At 44.1% G+C, this 17,620-nt stretch overlaps 1 protein-coding gene across 2 annotated transcripts in view; it reads right to left on the bottom strand.

Moving 5' to 3' along the window:
* Nucleotides 1–4,414: 4,414 nt before the first annotated feature.
* Nucleotides 4,415–17,620, bottom strand: part of RPRD1B (regulation of nuclear pre-mRNA domain containing 1B) — a 51,497-nt gene continuing 38,291 nt past the window's right edge. Inside the window, exon 7 of one of the 2 annotated variants that reach the window (XM_008056517.2) lies at nucleotides 4,415–7,018. In XM_008056517.2, coding sequence (XP_008054708.1) covers nucleotides 6,869–7,018 — 150 coding nt within the window. In that variant the 3' untranslated portion in view covers nucleotides 4,415–6,868. The remainder of the gene's footprint in view (nucleotides 7,019–17,620) is intronic. The other variant, XM_021711587.1, reaches the window with a different exon arrangement.

Here is a 17,620-nt window from a genome sequence, read left to right as displayed (position 1 = left end):
GGTGAGATCTCATCTCTACAACAAATCAAAAAATTATCCAGGCATGGTGGCACATGCCTGTGGTTCCAGTTACTTGGAAAGCTGGGGTGGAAGGATCACTTGAGCCCAACAGGTTTGAGACTGGAGTGGCTGAGAGCATAAACTCCAGCCAGGGTTGTAACAGATAAGACTCCAACTCAAAAAAAAAAAAAAAAAAGGCTGAAATGGTGAATTTATGTTATGTATATTTTACAAATCTTGAAAAATGTGTTCATGTATACACAAAAGGATCACTGATGAATTCACAAATTAACAAACAAATTAAGATTGTGGAAAGGAACTTTTTAACTAACAAAAATGGAAGGGTGAGCCAAGAATTAAAGGTCCTAAAATAAATCCCATGTGTGCCACCTTTACAATACACAAGCAGGTCTGAGGGATGCTATCACAGAGCACCTTTGTCTCTTGGTGTTCCTTGAAATCCATTTGTGGGTCTAGCGTATTCTCTAACTCTAGAAGAACACAGAGGCATCCACAACTTCCCTATTCATTCTTATATAAGTTTAAAAACTCCTGTAGTCACAATTAAGGTGCAAACAGTCTCCACTCAGAAAAGCAAATGTTCAATTCCATGTTTTACTGAAAATGGCTCATGGTGTTGACTTCTCTGGGCCTGTAGCAGGTGGGAAGCCAGCATCAGGGAAGGGAGGGCACCTTGTTTATTGTCTCTGACCCTTCCAGGGACGGAGCCGGGAAGTGAGGGTAAGGCGGCGAAGCAAGAGCCAGCCCCCACTTGAGGTGCGGCGATGACTGGGCACCACTGGGTCAAGGTACAGCAGCCGCCTTCTACCCTGGGTTCCCCCAACACTCCTGGGAGGGCTTTCCTCCCACCTTCCTGTTGCCCATCCTCATCCCCCATCACCAGGGGTCTCTGGGGTGACCTCAAAGCCTGAGCGACTCTCCTCAAGGTGAACTGCAGATAGCAAAAAGCCAGGGAGAAAGCTTCCGCCCCCCCCGTCACTCCATCACCAGGCACTTAGCCAGCATGGCATCGCATCTTCTAGACTCTTCCCGGCAGGGTCTGTCTAGTCACCAGATGAACACCTTAGAGGGGACATATACTAAGTCCAGGGAGGCCCTGTCCCCAGTGGGTACCCCTGCCCCAGAGGTGAGGGGCAGGGGTACCCACTGCTACCCTAGGGAAACTCCACACCAATGGCTCTTTCAAAGGAATCCTCACTAAAAATCCTCTTCCCTAAAGTCTAACTCCTGATCCTTTTTATACCCTCAATTTGGGGGAGGATGAGGATTACAAGTTTTTGACCCCTCATTGTAATTGGACTGATACGGTCCAGCCATGTGGTCTCCATTTCTACCTTCCAGCAAATGTCTATTTTAACCTCGTTATACATGTGTGTGAACACCTGCATGCAATATTTAACAAGCAACACTGAGTCCTAATTTGTACCAAAGCATTAGGCCCTTTTTACAAGCATCTCACTTAGCGTTATTAATAAGTATGTTCGTAATTATCCTATCTGTTTATACCCAAGAATTCATACAGATAGCTGGTATTTAAAAAAATCAATTGAGCATATTCTGCAAGTGCTGAGCTTAAGATTCTGGTAAGGAGAAATATTCTGAAAGCCTAGTCATGGAGCTTTAGATCTCAGAAGAACTTCAGGGGTTACTCAACCCTACTCATTTTCTGTAAGCAGCAGCTGAGGTCCCCAAAGGCTGAGTGGCTTGCCCCAGGTCATCAAGCGAGAGATCGGGAGATATGGGTTATTGATGGCTGCATCTGCCTCTTATTCACAAAAAGCATTAGGTAAATTGACTCATACTGCTAATTTTAATATTCACCAAGTCAGTGGTAGAAATGAACCTTTAATGCAAAATAACTATTTCAGAGTCTGATAAATGGAACAAACTGGACGTTCAATACTACATAAAGCTGTATGAACCCCAACCTACCATCCAGGAGAATGATGGATTCTTAATTGAATCTATGCTCAGTGTGGAAGCATGATTTTTGAATGGAAAATCCCACAGAAGTGGCAGTGAGAAAAGAGCTTTAGTCAGATGGATTATTCTAAGAGAAAACAAAAGAGGAAATTATGTTAGAAAATGACTTTTCCTTCAACACGCCAAATACACCAAATAAGGGTTGTTTATGCCAGTGAACCATACTCATCTTCTAGTCCTGGCACTGTCTCCTGCATCCTGAACTTTACAGACCATGGGCTCCAGGGTCTCTGTAAGTGTGCACAGTGCAGTGACACTACTCGTCTATCTAACAGGTATCACTGGGAGCCCAGGACATACCATCCAGAGCTCTTAGTCCCACATTACGCAGCACAACAGCCACCTTTCAGGGCTGGCAGTAAGCCTAGTAATCACGGAATCCAACATCACATTACACAGATAAGAAAACTGAGGCCCAGAGAGGAAAAAACCTTGCCCCGGAAGGTCACACAGAGCTAATGGCTCTCATCACAAAGGCTAAGCATTCTGACAGATTCATGAACTCTTGGGTAGCTCCATCTTCAGCTCTGAGGACCTCAGAGTCACTTTGTAGCCTGAAGAGCTAATTAAACCAGAATTATAGACTTACTATTTATAGGCAGGAGTGAAGAAATTAACTGGGCCATGAAAACTGGGGACACAGAAGGAGATCTTGTCTCTTGAGGTTCACATATTACATTCAACCTTTTATATTTTAAGACAGAACTTTGGTAACGCCATCTCTGCTTTCCTAACACTGGCCTCACTTGAGCTGCTGCAAAGTGATGGCACCACTTCTTCTGGCAAAGGCTGTTCCAACCCAGGTTAGATGGGCCTTCCAAACATTGCTTGCTTCCAAAGGACCCATTTCAAACAATTTTTCTGTTATTTGGAGAGCTTTAGCCAGCACTAGCCAGTCAATATGCTTTCACTGAACAGACACTTGTCTGAAAGGAGGGAACCTTTAAAGACAGAGTATATTTAGTTTAATATAGTCATTTTAAAACAGCACAGTCATTTTGCTTAGGCCTAACTCTTCGAAATCCCCTTGCTGTACAGCCTGCACGTCACGTATGCCTTTTTGCCATGTAATCATTAACAAAAAGAATGTTTTAGTCTTAGAAATTAGTGACTATACAGAACCCCTTGAGTATGTCCTGCTTGCTAACAATTTATTTTTTTAGGCATTTCTGGTTTTTTTTGAGTTGGAGTCTCACTCTGTCGTCCAGACTGGAGTGCAGTGGCCGCTCCCGGCCACCGCTGCCTCGACCTGCTGAGCTCCGGCGATCCTTCTGCCTCAGCCTTCCAAGTAGCCGGAATTACAGGCACACGCTACCACGCCTGGCTGATTTTTTGATTTATTGTAGAGATGAAGTCTCGCCGCCCAGGCGGGTCTCGAACCTGCGGGCTCAGGCAATCCACTCACCTCAGCCTCCCAAAGGCGCGGGATTACAGGCTGAGCCACCAAACCCGGCTTAGGCATTTCTATTAATACTTTGTTATTAGCTGCCCATGACAACCTCCAGCACAACACCAGGAGCCATGCTTACTGATATGTTGTTATTAACCAACTATGACTACCTCAGCCCACCACCTGAGGTCATGGAATGTTGATGCCTGGCAATGTCAAGATATGTAATTTATGTGACTGCCATAGAAACCAAAGAATACAATTCTGGACACTCCCTTTGGCCTGAACCTCCTCCGGGTTTAAGCCCCTTAGCTTTAGGGGTTTGCTTTAGAGCCCTTAAGTATTCCTAGTCTTTAGCCTGCTACGCCACACTTGTCTTGGTGTCGGCCCTTCCCATCTGTGAAAGGTTAATAATAATCTTTATTTTTTTCTACTTTTTTCCCTGTAGCAATCTCGCATTATTCCCAATGCACTGGCCCACCTTGCCTCAGTTTACCCTTTCACAAGTGAAAAGAAGAAAGGAAACCCACAAACGTGTTTTTAAAAGGCACACCACTCCATGTGGGCAAGTATCTCACATTTTTCCTCTTTTTACCATTCAGAGTTGCTTTCACTGAATCACCAAAACCAAATAGCTCTCAGGAGGCCTAGTGGTGAACAAAAGCACCAAAATCAAAAAACTTCCTAGTTTTATTGTGTCAGAGATCGGCTGTGTGGCACCAGGGAACAAAGCCATTTAACCTATCTTCTTCGGTTCCTGCTCCATACAGTGTGGACACACTGGCGGGGCTTGTCGTGGGTACTGTGTGGATTGGCTAATTACAGTTAATTAAGTCTTGGAAAGAACCAGAAAATACTGTGTAAGTGTTGAGTATTTATGTGTCACAAACACTCCTAAGGGACGAGATTCTGTATAGAGACAAGCACATTCTCTATTAGTGATTACTAATCGCCCACAGCTTACAAGGAAAGCACTGCAGTCTTCCCTTAGAGGGGAGGTAAAGAAAGCATCACACACTGTTGTTCAACAACACCATGTTTATTCAAAAATATATATCTATGAGACATTTCAGAATATACTGCTGCCGCCGCCGACAGCCTATACTTCTAAATAAAATCCTAAATTAATATACAAATTTAAGCTTTAAAAATATTCTTTAAGAATAACAAAACAAAAACAAAGGAAGATTGAAGACTTTCTGAGAAATGACCTAAAGGTAAGGTCCTCTGAGGCCTATAGACACCCTAAGGAAGAAAAAACAAAACCAAAAACCACCCACCCACCCCACCAGATCACCTTATACAAACTAGGACAGAGGTTCATTTAAATTAAACAAATGAAGTAAGCACACTGTGGGAGCATGTGGGAAAAAGAATTAAAATTAAAAAAAACAAAAGCCTTTCATTAAAACAAAACAAAACTAACTTCCTCACAGGAAGTCCACTAGTAACAGGTATCAGGAGGCCAACACATTCATTTACATAATTGCTAGTTTCATTTCTTGCTCTTGCTATAATAATTATGCACCAATTGCTGGTCAAAGACTCAGCTAGATAAAACAGAGCAGTGGGCTAAATCCATGATGCCGTAATATTTCCATCCAGCTGATCAGAGCAAGAGTCTACTACACCCTTTTGCTGGCTTGTGGCTGGTAACGTCTTGCTTCCCTGGTGAAGCAGTATCCAGGCGGGTCTGTTAGAAACCAGTTTGTGAGTGTGGGACTAGAGCAGCACATCGTGTGGGGCGGGGGGGATGTGCAGAAGCAGCAAAGATGAACATTCACCTGCAAGTTTAGTAAGTCACCATGGCCTCTGGAAGAAAACCCTGTAGACTCATTATCAGGGACAGAACAACAGGCAGTGGCAACACGCAAACAACACAGTCTGAATTCAGGTGTGAGCAACAGCTTCAACTCTACAAGGTTCAACACAGTTAAGCTGAATACCTGCCATGACTTCCCTGTTCTCACTTCATGATTGGCAGGAGAGCTTCTTGAATGGAAGCTTGTTATACTTTATAAAACACAGGTTAGATTTTTAACATGTTTAGCAAGTAAAATTACATGTAGTAATTTTTGGTAATCCTGAAAACAGCAACTCAAATCAATGGGGATTCTGAAGCCCCTTCCATTGACTTCCTTTTTACAGCTTTTGAATTTCAGTCTCTGGTCTGTAATTCCTATTACACCATTGGGGCAAACTGTTTTCTGCCCTTTCCAATGTCAAAAATAAGGCTGCCAAATTAGAATGATTCACAGTTGGCAGGCTAAACTTTTACTGTAAGCAAGATAAAAATCCTCTAACTACATTATATAGTCATAATGTCAGCTGGCATGATAATACAATTAAACTCCCAATTAATACCCCCAACCTCCCTGACCCCTGCCCGTGATGAGCTATCAGTAACATCTGATGCAAATACTTCCTCCCATGTGGGGACAAGGACCTGTGCAGTGGCATGACCTGACTAAAGATGACATGCTCAGCTCCCATCTGGAGAGATGCTCCAGTTGAGTCACCGTACCACGGACATGTGCCCGCACAGTGTATTAAACGTGTGTGTCCTATTCCCAGAAAAAGGGCTGAAGCAACACCCATGCAAAGCCCATATGCAGCATGTCTGTGTGTGGGCCTTCATCTTCTGGGGCCCACCGGGGCTGTCCCTAACAACCGCCTTCACAGCTACCAGGGGTCAAAGCATCCTGTTTTTAGGAATGTACTCTGACAGTGGGTGGGGACTCTGAGAAGTCCAGCTTGGAAGGGTTATATGTAGGGACTTGAAGTAAATAACTTATTTTTAATTCACGCTTGTGATCCCTGTTATTGTCTCTGAACCGTGTCTTTATGTCCCAGATTAGCTTTGAACCTTATTGCTAGATTCTCCCATCTGCTTACAAAAAAACCCCCACCTACTATGCCTTACTAGTAGAAGTAATGGTAAGGGAAGATCAGAGATTTGGCAAACTCTTTCTGGCCGCACTGTGACAGCTGTGCCTCACCCTTTGGGGGCAGAGAGTTGGGAAAGTAATAACTCCAGAGTGAGACCCTCTGCGGAAGCCCGTACCGAGCTTGAACAAGCCCAGTTCAGAAAGGAGAAGCTGCTTTCCTGACGAAATGCTGTCAGGAGGGACAAAATTCTTTTGAGAGCTTCCAGAAGTACACATGATTTTCATAACTTCTCAGGTGTCAAGAGAGCTAAGAGTGGAAACCAACAGGGGCATGAACACATAAAGTAGGGGGAAAAAGTCTGTATTCTTTGCAAATGTAAGTCTGTATCCGATTCCACTCGCCACTGTTCTGAACTGTGCTCAAGATGAGAGGCTGGAGGAGAATCAGAGTCTGGTTCTTTCGTGAGGCTGGGGGGCCAGGTGGAAGAAGGGATAGAACCTGGGGCTAGAAGGTAGTGACTTCCAGCCATGACTTGCCCTCTTCTTTCTGCTGGTACAGATGTGAATCTGGGGCATGACACCTGTCCTAATCAGTTGAAAACAGGTCACCAGCAGAGGGCAGGGGAGCCAAGCCCCCCGTGACATTGGGCAGCAGTGAGAGGTCTGGCAAGCTCTGAATATGAGACTTGAGCTCCTTGCGGACCTGGGTTACTCGCGCAAGCTTCTGTTTGTATTCCTAGGAGACAAAGAGAAGACAGTCAGGTCTCAGTGTGGTGATGGGCATACTGACGGAGCTAGCACTCTCACCCTCTTGCTCTCCTGTCCCCACCAGGCTGCCCACCCTGTTTGCCACAGCACAGTGCTAGGGTTCTCAAGCTCTCAAAAAGTAAAGTTTTACATCAGAAAAGGACAGCAGCGTGTAAGACTGGCAACAGTGAATTAAATGGTATTCAACTTAGTACTTAAGATTTGGAAGTAAAAAGAAGGGACATTTAGTATCTGCGTTCTCTTTCAAGTGGCACTGAAAGCTTCAAAGTGCCTTATAAAATGAACATGAGCTTTACAATTAGTTTGAGGACACCATCTAGATATGGCTAGAAAAATCACTGTAAAGCTGTACTTTCTATGTTAAAGCTTAGAGATTAACCCAGATTTATCATTTTTGCAAACAAGCATTACAGAAGCTCAAGATACCCCACTGTCACCACCTGTGGTCAGGACCTCCCCACTCCACATCCGAGGAACTGCAGCCAAGTCCCTGTGAGACCTTCTAGTAGTCTCCAACGCCTAAGTCTCCCAAACGTGACACTGGACCTTTCTTCCAGAAGTCCGGCTTTCCCCAAGCCCCTCTGAGAAAGTGGGTGCAACTCCATGTGGCTCAGAGTCCAATGTCTTCTCAAACTAGCCCCTGCTCCCTGTGCTTCTCCCAACCACCCTTTGCCTGCGGGCCACGTGCTCAGGCTTCCCGCAGCCTGAAGAATCGCAGAAGTCTCTTCTCTCAGCCCTGGCAGAGCCCTGCCTCCACTCCCCTGCCACCTGCAGAGTTCCCTCTGGGAACACACTTCTCTTTCCTCCCGGAGACTAGGCCCCATCTCTCCCTGCTCCAAGTGTCCCTTGCACAGGGCGTGCGCCTCAGCCCTGGAAGGATGCTCTGTGCTCTCTCTCCACACAAGGGGGATTTCCATGCTCCTGTAGAATATGAAAGCCCTGATGAAAGGAATGGGGCCTATTTTTTGATTTCCTCATCTCCCAGAAGAAAGTATTCTTGGTAAATCTGTACAAACAATAACCCTGAGCCCTTTGGGGTTCATCTTTCTTCCTCTAGCTGTTTCTGCAAGGCTAGAGAGGTCCCTGAGGTGGGCCCTTGCTGGGGAAAGCCTTTCCTACAGGAACGTAATAAAAAGCATTGGACTGAGACTCCAAGATCTGCTTAGTTCTGCCTCTGCCTCTAACTTGCTGTGTGACCCTGGAGTGCTCCCTCCCTTCCTCATCTGAAGGTAAGTCCCAAATTCCTTGACCAGAGTTAAGCACACCTGGAGAGGCAGAGAGTGAGGTTCTACTAAAAGTTTAGGAATTGATGGGAAGAATAAGACAAAAAAGTTGGGTGTGGTGGCTCACGCCTGCAACGCCAGCACTTTGGGAGGCCAAGGTGAGGGGATTACTTGAGCACAGGAGATCTCTACAAAAAGGGCAGCCTGAGCAAAAAAGTGAGACCTTGTCTCTACAAAAAATAAAAAAATTAGCCAGGTGAGGTGGTGTGTGTCTGTAGTCCCAGCTACTCGGGAGGCAGAGATAAAAGGATCGCCTGAGTCTAAGAGGTCAAAGCTGCGTGAGCCGTGATTGTGCTGCTGCACTCCAGTCTGGGCAACAAAGTGAGACCCCAACTCAAAAAAAAAAAAAAAAGGACAGGAAATAGGCCAAATGAAAACTCGAGTTGTAAAGACAAAAGTCCCAGCAAGGAGTGGGAAAAAGAAATGGGGTATGTACTCCTCCTCCATCACTGTCTCCCACCAGAATGAGAACTCCTCACATGGGCCATCAAATGAACAGAGACCGGTAGAAAGGAGGTGCTGCTGGCATCCCATTTCTGTTCTTTAAACTTATCACAACTAAAACAATCACTTACACAAATTAGTAACAGTGACTCCTCATTTAGCTAGTAAGCTTCACACAGCATCTCCCACGCCCCTCAGTGTCCAGGACATTTGCTGAATTAACTAACAGTATATGAAACATAACACCAAGTATAAGCACATCACATTAAGTGACCTTCCTGAGACCTAGGCTTCAGCAAGTCATCTTTCACTTTGCCACCCTGGCTAGCATGCAGTGGTACATTCATAGTTCACTACAGCCTCTAACACCTGGGCTCAATTGATCCTTCCACCTCAGTCTCCCAAGAAGTTGGGACTGCAGGGCTGCACAACTACACCCAGGTTGTTTTTTCATTTTTTTTTTTTGGTAGAGACAAGGGTCTTACTATGTTTCCCAGGCTGGTCTTGAACTTCTGGTCTCAAGTGGCCCTCCCGCGTTGGCCTCCCAAAGCACTGAGACTACAGATGCAAGCCACTGTGTTCAGTCACCTTTCACATTCTTGAAATTGAAAACTATTTTCATATCGGAGAATCTGAACCCTTCTTCCCCCACCAGTATTTTTCTTTTTTGGCCATAAATACTTCAAGAGAAATTATTATAAAGCATGAAAAACAATTCTCTATTTCTGAACATGGATTCATTTACTAAATTTCTTCTGAATGCCAGGTACAAAAGGGTAAAACAGTTACATAATAGCTACTCCCTGCCCAAATTCTCTGACCAAAGTTGACAAATGAAAGCCACTTCAACTCGGAGTCATCCACCCATGCAACTCCAAAGCACTTCAGTTAAGGAATCCCTCAAGAACAATCTGAAAATCACTGATCTCTAGTGAGCTAAGCTGGGATCAGAACCCAAGACTCTTGACTCTTGCTTGAGTGATGGTGATTGTCAGACCAACTTGGCAAGTTCACTGAGGATAAAAGGGAAATGTGGCTTGATCCAATTAGATACCACCTTAAGTTCAAGTAACTCTCTCGTAATCAAGTTTTAAAAACTCTAGTTGTTTGTAAGGAGTATGGCAGAGACGCCTCCCATCATGCTTAGGTTGACACTGTATTCTAGACATCACCAAAGAAACATATTTAAATAAAATGAAATGTGGTTCACAGGAAAGCTCTCTCTTCAGGCCACTCTGAAAGTGGACAGATCCTGCCTATGCCTTCTCGTGCCACTGGGTGACTCTTCTCATGGGGACATCTATTTTGAAAGCAGGCCCGGGGCGTAGGGAGGAAGTCGTCACTAGAAAAAGAGTGAGAGTGGTAAAAAGACCAAAAGAGACCTGCAGGCCAGAGGCTTAACCTTATTAGCAAGAGTGACTGGGTATATACTCTCAAAAGCCAAATACAGGTAGTGATTGTCTTTAAAACTGTTAAAACATATATCTCCTTGACTGGTACAGTCAAATGACCCAGCTTAAGGTCCTGAGGAGAGATGAGCAGTTGGACCTTCTGGTAAGCTCTGATTATGTCAAACTAAGCCTATGGTTATTTTATGATTCCCTAAATGGACTAAGTAGTAGCTACATGTTGTGATCTCTTCCCCTTGACTTTTTACTTTCAGAATAAAATCATCTATACGTGTGGCCACAGACCAACAGAAAAATTCAAGAATGAATCCAAACAAAACTCTCACCAAACACAAACCCAGCCTTCACCTGCCTCCTTACTCTCCCCACAGTTCTATGCTCCCCAGGCTGGGTCACATACTACCTCGTTAGCTTTCCGGTTCTTCTTGGTTTTGGACAGATCTCAGGAAAATCCAAGAATCTCTGATCTCAACTCACCAGACTGCCTTCTAGAACAAGGACAGTTCACAACTTCTGCTGCTATGGGGCTCCAAGCTGTGCCCTTGGCAATTCCTGTTCTGAGGAAATCCAACTTCAGTGTGATGAGACCCATTCAGATGCTTCCAACTCAAGGGAGTGTACTGCATCCCACCATCTTTCTAGCACACCAAGTACCACTCAGGTAGAGAAATGATGTGTCACGATGGCCACATGATCCTTGTTGAAGATGCCTTTCATCTAATGGCCACACTCCCCTACCTGGTCCTGGAATCTGAGCATATGAGGCCTGCTCCGAAGACACCTGCTGTGGCACTCCTGCTTGTCAGTCTCCTCTCCCTACCACCTCACTCCTCATAACATGGCACACATGACACTCTCCTGCATTCTCTTCTTCAGACACGACCTTTCATGCAAGACTCAAGCAGTCCTGTTGCTGTTCCTTCCCTGCTCTATTATCCTGAGGTGAGGGGCTGAGCTTGACCCTCCGTTCAGCTGCAAGCACCTAGTGCAGCAAACCCTGCCTTACCCCAGAGGAGCCAGGGGAGCCGAGAAACAGGGAAGAGGCATCATCTGTGACTGACTGCTGCTACCCTATCTCAGGATGCTCAAGGAAAGGAGTGGAGGGGTGGCAGGCACCTTGGAGAAACTGCCTGGGCCTAGTGACTGTCAAGAAATGTTTACATGATACAGGGTAAGGCCCAACGTGCAGTTCTGAGATAAAGCCTAGGATTTATGCTCCTGGCAAAGCTTGGGACTCTTGCCTCACAGACTTTCCAAGCACGCAGGAGAAAGTGTGTCTCTAAACAGCCCTGTTTCCTGTGGGTCCAGCTGACACTATGAACTCAGACCATGGTGGAGCACCAAGACGATTCGCTGAAGGGAGCCAGGCGTACACATTCTTTGCCTTTTTTGGTCGGAGGAGTAAGCCAGACCTGACACACTACAGATGAGCTGCAGGATAAGAGGGCAAGAAATGACAGAGGCTGACACTGCAATGACCTTTCTACAGGAATTTCATCTTCAAAACAAACAAAATCATAAGCATTCCCTCTAGCAACGCATGAAAGAAATACTGATCAAAACACACACACTGTCAAACCTATTTTCTTTCTTGCTAGGAAGTACTTACATAAAAAGAAAATATGTTAGAAATAACACCACGGGCAGGGATTTGAGTTGATCAGACAAGTTTTCAGTACCCAGGCTCCTGTATTCCTTCATATTGCCCGGTTGTGCCACTGATTATCCAGTATACAAAAACCACCCACTGCTTGGCTGCCCCCAATCAGGAGTCATAAAGGGGTATTGTGCATGAAGCAGGTCAAGAAGGCCCCTGCTCTAAAGGTGACCACCACACTGAATTTAAATCAAAGAACTGCCTCCTTGCATGAAGGTTGAGAGCCAAGTCAGAAGGGGAGGCTGATCTCGCCCAAACATTATTTCACATGCCCATCTAACCCCAACATCCTGCCAGGAGGCTGACCTATCACCACTAAGGCCCCAGGACCTGCACTCAGAAATCAAAGCCTCTCCTTAAACCACAAATTCATTCACTCATGAATACAATATGCAAAGTATTTTTCTTCAAAGATCCATGCAGGAACGAAAAACTATCACTGACCTGCACCTCTCTCCCAGCCAGTTCCATGCTCCCATATGACTTAGTGGCAGCTGCGACATTTCAAAATGATACATTCTGGGGTGTCACAGCAGGGCGGGAGCTGAGTAAGATGCTGGGGAAGACACAAGGAAGAGAAGAAATTGTGGCTCCAATCCCAGTGCTCAGGGCCTCTCAGCCCCACTACCAAACCAGTAATTAAAGCACAAAGTATTTCCCACAAGGAAAAAAGAAAAACGACAAAATGGCTATAACAAGTGGAATGTTCTCAGAGCAATCCAACCATCTACTGGAGAAGCCAAACGGGAACAGGCGTCTTCAACTTGAAATCACACCCCAAAATATTTTCTGGGCACTGTTTTCTCTCCCGAAGATCCTGTGCACAAAAAGGTGAAAAGGGCACTTCTACTGCCACAACAAAAGCCCCAACCAGACAGGACTGCAGGAGAAGGGCAGAGTAAAAAGCTAGTGTCTACACATCACTCAACCAGTAAAAATTAAACTAACCAAAGCAAAATCAATTTTAGGACTAGAAAGATTTTCAAACCTTAATACAGTCATAAAGCTTAGTATTTATACAATTAACAGAGGTAAATAAAATGCCTAAAAAAGGTACCTATTAAAAAGTAGCCCCCTTTCCTACCTTGGGGAGGTGAATCTCTCTCTAATTTAAATTACTTTCTAAATAAAATATACTTCCCAATCTAAAAAAAAAAAGCAGACCTAGGTCCTTCAAAACTGCTTACATTTATGATCCCTTGTTATATAAAACCAAAATACTAACACATAAGATGAGCTATATAATTAGTTTAGGGTTTTTATTTCCCCCAAGCAAACTTGTCAAAAATGTAAGCTTTATGCAAATAACAAAGACCCCACGAACTGGCCTCCTTAATGGCCATTTTAATGGAAAGCCAGGTAACTGATGTTGTGCAGACAAGCATCAAAGTTGTGAACAAAGGTTTCTCCTTTTAAGCCAAATACTGGATGAGTCAAGTACTCCTGGAGAGCAGCTAAGAAATAAAAGGCAGAAAGGAAGAAGACAGCTAAGCTTTCACAGAGAATCCTTTCAAGCAATGCTGGTTTTAATTTTAAATGCTAGCAGGTATTCCCAGGGTATGGTAGCCTGTACACTACCATGCTTACATTTGAGTACAACTCTCTCTATAGGCAGTAAAAAGACTAATTACTTTCCATCAGCAAACAAAAAAAGAAGGGAATGCTTCTTTTCTAGCTCTTCCCAAACACTGGGGGTATATCACATCTCTCCGGCTGGAGGGGAGTAGCTGTGGCAGAATCAGAAAACCCAAGCTCCACATGTCTATGGTGCGACATATGACTTCACCTCCCCAGGCTCCGTCCATTTGAGGCGAGAAGGAAGTCAATGCCTATGCTGTGGGACAAGACCAGGCACTTGCTAAACTGCTCGTGAGAATCAAAACATCTGAGAGGGAAAGAACACTCACCACTCCCATGTTCTATTATTTTATGAGCGATACTTAATCTTCCAGACTTGTAATATGTTAAGAAAAGACATGCAGAGTTGAAGAAAAAGAATTATTAATGGGATACAATATCCTTGTTCCCGCAAGCCATCTGAGTATGTCCTTAACATTGAGCACATTTACGAGAAGCTGACTTGAGAAAATAAAAGAACCACTGACAGGGCCACCTCTTTTTCTTTAGCGGTCTACCTCCAAGACTGGAAAAAGAGGTCACAGAATTTTTTTTAAGTAGGTGGCACCATAGTCCAATCAGTCCCAGGGAGAAGAAGGAATCTGTCTACAGAATAAGCCTAGGTCTTGTGGAAACACCCTCAACTCAAAGGAGTCCTCATTGAAGAAGAACCCTGACCTTGTCCAGAGATGAACTGAGCTGCATCCGTACTTGCCACCCTGATACCAGGAGAGTGGGTCAAGCATCAGGAGAGGATTGGACATGCAAGAGTGACAATGCACGCAGAATTATATAGTCTGATCAAGGAAATAAACAAATAATCCACAAACAGAATGACAAACTATGTGGTGGTTGAAAGGATAAAAACCTGGGAGCTAAGACAGTATATGTTGGCTTTATAGAGATGCGGGTGTGAAGAAAGACTTCCCTTAGGAAATACTGTTTGACTTAAATCATGAGCAGAAATTAACTAGGTAAGGGTAGCTGGTGGAAAGGGGAGAAGAGTTTTCTAGGCAGGCAGAGGAATAGCATGTGGACAGCCTGAGACAAAAGAAGGCCAGCGTAGACAAAATGCCATGGAACATGGCAAGAGACATGGCTGATGAGGGTCATGGGATGTGGGGGGTGGGCAGGCAAGGACTGGAGCCCATCTTCTGGAAACAACGAGAAGCCATTTAAATGTTCATGTGGTAGAATGGCATACTCAGAGCTGCATTTTGAACATACCACAGGTTTGACATGTGAAGAAGGGACTACAGGGCCTAAGGGCAGATGCAGGTGATCAGGAGTGAGGCAATCGCAGGGGTCCAAGAGAGCAAGGTAGTAGAAGTGGAGACACAGATGAAGAGAAGCTGGACAGGTTCCAAAAAGCCGAGACAAAACACACTGGCTTGGCTACCACTCAGCTGTGGAAGAGGGAGAATGGGAGGGCAGTCTGGTGAGGCACAGCAGAGATGAGGGAGAGATGGACAAGAGGAGGCTGAAGCGACATATTTAGGAAGAGGGAAAAACCGAGACAAACACTAGGTGAGGCCTAGCGTCTGATTCTGATGAATGGATGCCACTCTCCAAGCTAAGAGAGAACAGGAAAGGAAGAAGCAGCCACACTGCTTGAGGTATCTGTGGACATAAGGTGTAAGCACTGCAAGGGGTCTGGGCCAAAGACCTAGAGATAGGCCATCAATGTACAGGTGGTAACTAAACCAGTGTTAAGTATAAATCACTCAAGGAAAAGATCCAGAATGAGAAAAAGACTGAAGAAACACCATACTTACAACATGGGACAGAGAAAAGTTTGCTGAAGGACAAAGCAAGGACTGGTACATAAAAGCCAGGGAGGGTGAGTGCATGAGATGGTAAATATAGTAGCAATACGTGCTCCAGAGAGGGCCCAAGAAAAGGGGAGTCAAGGGACAGAGGCTGAGAAGTATCTTTGGCTTTGGAGAGTAGACCATTGGTGGAGGGAGCAGATTCTAAAGACAGCCACTCCAGCGGAGTATAGACATGCACGCCATGCTGCAATAGGCTGACAAGCAGAGGCCTCAAGGGAAGTGGAAGATGGTGGCAGTGACACAGGGAGAGTGGCATGGAGGGTGTGCTCATGTGAATGGGGTGAGTGTTGTGAATATAGAAGCAGCAAAGCATGGTCCATGCTGAGGACACCTTTAGCTAGTCCACTGGAGACTTCTTGCAAAGATACGAAAACAACTAAAGGTGAAAGAAGGTTGAGGCTAACAACTGCAGGTTAGTCAGGATGTTGGAACCTGCTGTCCCAGGTGAGGGCAAATTGTTGTTTTATAAATAAAAACCACATCAAAGATAAAAAAGCAGTGAGGACTACTGGCCTCAATGATGAAAGCCAGAAAGAACAGGGACTAAGCAATGTAGATCATCATCACTGCATGAGAATTGGGGTAAATGACATCTCCATGAGAGTAACCCCTGGTAAGTCTATGCCTCATAGAACAGAATCATTACAAGCAAAAGGACCTAAGACATCATAAAGAAAAGAAGGGATGTCTACTTGTAATATCCCTGTCCAAATACCAAGAATTCTCAGAAGGCTGCTGGTCAATTTTTATTGAGATGGAATTTGCAAAGTTATTGTGCTTGAATTATCAAAGGAGTTAATGACTGGACCAAAGAAAGGTGACCATATTTATTCCTAAAGTTGTTTAAAGATAAGGAGGCTCGCAAAGCCATCATGACAGCAGGCTTGTACCATCCTCCTCACGTGAAGTGCGCCACACCTTTGGGGCTCATAGCTTTTGTCTGCAAAGGTTTTACCTTTGACTCTTGATTATAACTAGAATATTCTGCCCTAATGAGAGTCTCTTCTGATCTTATTTCAAGTCTGACATTTTATAGAGAGAAAAACAAAGTCAGAGATATAACATCCTAGATTGCAAAATACACCACAATCCAATTTTACCTTCTTTAAAATTCCAACTTGAAGCGGGAGAAGGCCCACCTTAACAGTAGTAGGAACATTCATAAAGACTAAAATAGATCTTTGCTCAAAATAACATGTACCCACTCGGTCAAATAAGCAGCTAAATACTACAGCTCACATTTCTGTAATCTGAGCCCTGCCCTCGAAATTGTGCTCACTCAAGTCAATGTTATAATAAGAAGTATGTGCCATTTTCCCACAGCTGTCACAAATGTAAACAGGATCATTTAAAAGCCAGAAGAGAGCTCCAATAGTCTAATTAAAGTATTCAATGCTACTCCTTCATAAAACAAAGACTAATCCTTAACTTGTAGAGCAGTTTATGTATAAAAGCTCGATGAAGTCCTAGACTGGTTAAGATACTTTGAAAAAGAACAAGAGGGCCTATGGCAGGGATGCATTCTGGTGGCAAAGACCATGAAATGTACATGACCTTCAGCATACTTAAAGACAAGCACACATCTGCAGATAGACACAGAACCACTTCTAGAAATCCATAAGAAGATAATAATACAAATAGTGAAAGTTAGCCTAAATTTAGGGAAGAGAGAAAGAAACACTTAAGTGCTCAATAAATAATCACTGAGGTCTCTCGCTCTCTCTTTCTCTCTCTCTTTGTCGCTCTCTCCCTCTCTGCAGCTCTCTCCCTGCCTCTCTCCCATTTCCTCTCTCCCTCTCTCTCCACAGACCCTTTCCCTTTTTCCCTTGTAACCGCCGCTTTAATTAATCTCTTGGCCTTAAAAAAAAAAATCACTGAGTATCCAACCACAGGTATTCAAGCAACCACTTAAAATGTTTATAAAGCTTTTGTTAATAAGGAAAAATAACCATATTAAGAAAAAAGCATGACAGAAAACTGTCTATACATTGTCATCCAGTTTAATTTTAAACTAGGAGGAAGAATAAAAGAAATACACCAAAATTAAAAATAGCTATCTATAGATAATGAGATTATAATTTTTTCTTTTATACTTATTTGCTAAGATTCCTCTGATATATTACTTTTATAATCATAAAAATATAAGCACTGAGTATTCGTCGAAGAATGAATGCTCTGGCAGGCAAGGAATGACAAGAGGCCCAGATGCTGTTTTGATTTAAAATGTATTTGCACTTTAAAATATGAAAAATTAGCACTATGTATACCAGCTGAAACTCAGGGGAGTTGCTCCAGAAAGCAAGGGTCATACTGCCTACAAAAGTTGGG

This window comes from Carlito syrichta, unplaced genomic scaffold, assembly GCF_000164805.1.
Source record: "Carlito syrichta isolate Samal-C Ts95f unplaced genomic scaffold, Tarsius_syrichta-2.0.1 Scaffold302386, whole genome shotgun sequence".
NCBI classification, from domain to species: Eukaryota; Metazoa; Chordata; class Mammalia; order Primates; family Tarsiidae; genus Carlito; species Carlito syrichta.
The sequence above is the reverse complement of the archived record's forward strand: the minus strand, read 5'-3'. Positions and strand labels throughout refer to the sequence as shown.